Source organism: Phoenix dactylifera, chromosome 6 (assembly GCF_009389715.1).
Source record: "Phoenix dactylifera cultivar Barhee BC4 chromosome 6, palm_55x_up_171113_PBpolish2nd_filt_p, whole genome shotgun sequence".
Classification (NCBI taxonomy): Eukaryota; Viridiplantae; Streptophyta; class Magnoliopsida; order Arecales; family Arecaceae; genus Phoenix; species Phoenix dactylifera.
The window spans coordinates 16,656,049-16,660,599 of record NC_052397.1 but is presented as its reverse complement, the minus strand read 5'-3'; the positions used below and the strand labels follow the sequence as shown (position 1 = coordinate 16,660,599).

At 39.4% G+C, this 4,551-nt stretch overlaps 1 protein-coding gene across 1 annotated transcript; it reads left to right on the top strand.

Moving 5' to 3' along the window:
- Positions 1-3,771, top strand: LOC120111115 (zinc transporter 2-like). The gene is made up of 4 exons (XM_039127623.1): positions 1-556; positions 1,156-1,214; positions 1,509-1,641; positions 3,157-3,771. The coding sequence occupies exons 1-4, from the start codon at positions 79-81 to the stop codon at positions 3,549-3,551; spliced, it is 1,065 nt and encodes a 354-aa protein (XP_038983551.1). The 5' UTR covers positions 1-78; the 3' UTR covers positions 3,552-3,771.
- The last annotated feature ends 780 nt before the right edge of the window (positions 3,772-4,551 follow it).

Genomic DNA, 4,551 nt, shown 5'->3' with positions numbered 1-4,551 from the left:
TACCCTTGTACGCACAATTTATAAACCCTGGCCTACGCACCATGAATCCCTCGTAGAATCCTCCGTCCTCCTTCCCTCATGGCCAAATCCGCTCTCCTCCTCTTTCTCCTCTCCCTCCTCCTCCTCTCCGCCGCCTCCGTCTCCGCCCACGGCGGCGATCACGACTCCGACGCCGACGCCGACTCCGGCGATGGGGACTCGCCTAATCTTCGTTCCAAATCTCTTATCCTCGTCAAAGTTTGGTGCTTGATACTGATCTTCGTCGGGACCTTCATTGGAGGCGTATCCCCTTACTTCTTTAAGTGGAATGAGGGGTTTCTGGCGCTCGGGACGCAGTTCGCCGGGGGAGTGTTCTTGGGGACGGCCCTCATGCATTTCCTCAGCGATGCCAACGAGACTTTCGAGGATCTCACGGACAAGGATTACCCTTTTGCTTTTATGCTCGCCAGCGCCGGGTATGTGATCACAATGTTCGCAGACTGTGTGATTTCGATGGTGGTGGCCCGGGGGAGGAGCCTCCGAGATGTGGAAGGAGGAGCAACGGATGGATATGGAGGTGAGCTCCTCAAAATTTGTTTCTTTCTTTCTTTCTTTTCGGTTCTCGTTTGCTTGTTTATTTGTCTTTGTTGATAAGATTTGTATGTATATAGATTTCTAAATGATGCTTTAGAGTAGGGAGATACCTGGAAAAGAGAAAAAAATAGTTCTTTTGGAATTTTTAAGAAATATGGAGGTGACATATCGAGGACTTTATTTTTTTTTTATTTCCAATTTTACTTGGTAAGATTGAAGACATATTAGGGAATAAAGTGTTTCTGAAATATCAGTTGAAGAATTTTTCTTAACTTGAGTTTATTTCAATTGACCCAGATGGTCTTTTTTGAAGAAAAGAAAGCAATTTTATCATTTGGACATCTTTAATTTATGACAGTGCTCACCTTTCAGTATTACAATTTGGCCTGTTATTTCCTGATTTTACCGGCTTTAGGTATAATAATGAATGTTCGCCTGTTTCATCCTCAACATTTCCTTATGATATATGTTTTGTATTGATAAGACTGTATTTTTTTTTTCTTTTCTTTGTTCAGTTCAGTATGGTGCCATAAATTCATTTATAATTGAATCATCGTTTAAGAACGTTGTGCTTCGTTGCAGGGAAATTTCAAGAGAGCAAAGTCGGCAGCAACGGTGGAGGCTCACAATTACAACCAGAGGTGAGTTTGTAGTACTTTAAGCCTCAAGCATATCTGCATATTTTTGTCTGCGTGCATGTTCATGTGCAGCAGTTTTGCTCAAAAACTAATAGAAACTGCAAAAGTTACATCGAGGTTTTCTAAGGTGTTTTCCATGACAATCTTACTCTACTAGTATCTACTTCGCAATAGGAGGTTAAACTCTGTTTCCTTTTCAGCATTTTTTAATAAAATTTTTGGCCTCCCTTTCATCCCCCAAAAATGGTCGTTTCCATGACAGAATATATTCTGATGAGTGCTGCATATTTATTATAGGTTGAGAGCACTAGCGGCCATCAATCTCTAGCATCTATGCTTCATGATGCTGATTCACTCGGAGATAGCATTTTGCTGATTGTGGCCTTGTGTTTCCATTCTGTGTTTGAAGGCATTGCAATTGGAGTTGCAGGTAAAATATTCATCTACAGATATGACATCTTTTATCTGAGCAGTAGAATAGGCACAAACTAACAAAGAAAACGAGAATGGAAGGATTCCAATCTTAGTGTGCTTGTAAAAGTAGAAAAGAATGGGATGTCCTCAGTCAAGAAACAAAGGGAAGCCAAAAGTACAATAACATGAATTGCCTTGTAGAGATTACTCTTTTTAACAAAGAAGCAGTCGTTTTAGACCAAAGAGTAATTCTAATTGTTTGTCAAGATATGCAGAACTAAACTGAGCCTTATGAAGATTCTACTATTTGATTCCTTCTAAACTTTCCATCCTTATTGCTCCAATAATCTGCTAATATCTCATGCTGATTGCAATGAAGAGGCTTTGAAATTATCTTGTGGAATAGCTTGAGCTGGTGCTTTCCATGTTTCTTTCCCTGGACTGTAATTGAGGCTTTGCCTCCTCCCTTACCAGAAAATGAAAAATCTCTTGTGGATGACCTTTGATAAAACCAGAAAAGCATTTAAAATCTACTGGTGTCCTAGAGGAGATTAAGAAATAACTCAAAAGATTTTGATCATCATAAAATGTTTCTTGATTATATTGACTTATACTCGCCCAAATCTGGTCTCTCCCCAACGTAATGTAAAGAGTCCTTGTTGACATTTATGCTTGTTCCAGTTCATCATTACACTTGGACACAATCATGCCCTTAATTGTGTTAAGCAATATAGCTCCATTGACGCACTCACAAGAAATAGGAAAGCTGCTCCTAACACTCTCCTTCGATGACACTTTGATTGCCATATATGATAATATTAAGACTGACCTTCATTTCATACTCAACGATCTTGTAGGTCCCATCTGGTATGCTAATATATTCAGCACTTCTGATTGTAGAGCAACAAATGAATCTGGTCCAGACACCTGGTGGAGCACGTTTTGCTAGAACTAAGTTTTGTTTTTTTGTTTTTGAATCTAGTGGAAAGTTCAGAACCTTAAAAAGCTACAGCTGTGGGCCTCGGACAAAAGGTTCTACCAATTAAACCAAACCCAGCCTATCATTATTGAAGTGCGAACATTAGTCTTGCCCAGCTCTGAATAATTAGATCTGACCTTGAATGACTCATAGCTAGAATCATCCAAATATGACCCAAACAATTCGCATGTTGATCTTCATTTGAACTTCTAGACCTGAAACCCTGCTAGGTTGGAACTGAATCATGTTGGGTGCAAGCCCAACTTGATCCTTCGCACCCTACTCTGCCAAATTCCATGTGTTTTCTTTTTGATCTTGATCATTTGGTTCGAAGGCACCAAACTGTTCCTCGCCGCGCGGTTTGGCTCTGCTTGATCAGTAGGGAAAGATGATTTGATTTATTAGACTGTAATAAGGTCATTGTTATCATTTATATGTGAGGTGTCCTGGTGTCAGAACTAGTTTGCTGATGTGGTGTATGTATGTCCAATTTTCTTGCAAAAATCTAAAAGCTGGATCTTTTCTTCTTGTTCTGTGTCTATTCCTGTGCAGAGAACAAAGCTGATGCATGGAAAGCCCTGTGGACTATCAGCCTGCACAAAATATTCGCAGCCATTGCCATGGGGATTGCACTCCTACGAATAATCCCAAACCGTCCGCTCCTATCCTGTGTGGCCTATGCCTTTGCTTTTGCTATCTCGAGCCCCATTGGAGTAGCCATCGGAATAATAATAGATGCAACAACAGAGGGTAGGGTGGCTGACTGGATATTTGCCATCTCGATGGGTCTTGCTTGTGGGATCTTCATATATGTTTCCATAAACCATCTTTTTGCCAAAGGCTACAAGCCACAGCGACCCATTGCAGTTGACACACCCATGTATAGATGGTTCTCTGTTGTATTTGGGGTTGGGGTGATTGCAGTTGTGATGATATGGGACACATGAGGTGTGAGAAGTGAAAAAGGCCATGAGTAAGAAATCAAGTGCAAAATGTCTAGGGAGTCAACCCTATCATGTTACGAATTTGAGTCTTCCTCTCACGGCAGGATACTATAAATGACTCTTTCTGGTGGCAGGAATATTGTATGTATTTTTGCTCCAAGTTTTTAAAGAGACACCATTTTATCTCGCTGAATTATTATTTTCTGAGAAGCAACAATTTCTCTACAATGGTAAATGATCTGACCATGTTTTCTGGCACTTCTTTTGGAAACCACAGGTCATAGTTTGCAAATGAGTCAGATTATATTGGGCTGGTTAATGTTCATTGTTGAATATTCTTTTGCCCACGGCAGTCGAGCTGTTTTTCTAAATGGGATTCTTCTATTCTGCACTCTGCTCTCTGGTGCTTGTGGTCATTTGTTGATCATGTCCAAGATAAAGCGGCCAATAAATATAAACCCAGATTTTTCTCCAGCTGACAGTACAGAGGGAGGAACCAAGCCATGGGAAGTACAATCTAAAGCCCAAGTTAACCCTTAAGAAGCTATGATGAGATTAGACCTTCAATTGAGAATTTTTAAAAATTAATTTTATCAGGTTCAGTCTACCTACCTAAAATTGTGGGACAATTTACAACCTGAAGGTGATCCGTAATTAACCTAATTAATTGTGTATGGACATAATTGCATCTTAGAGTTACTATCATAATATATTGCATAAATGTAAATTTCATCTCTTTGAAATTAGTACACTAAGAGTGGTTTTAGGTTTGCTGCAATTTCATACGTCCCAAATCCGAGACATGATACTACCATACTATTGCGAGGTACAGCTCATGACACTATAAAGCCAACAATTATAATTTTAAGTAAAATAAAAGGTTCAAATCCATCATCCATTAAATAATTAAACAAATACTAATTCAGAGCAACTAAATCCAAATTTAAATACTCAAATAATCTTAAAATTTAAAAAAAAAATCACCAAATGCAAATTCATAGTC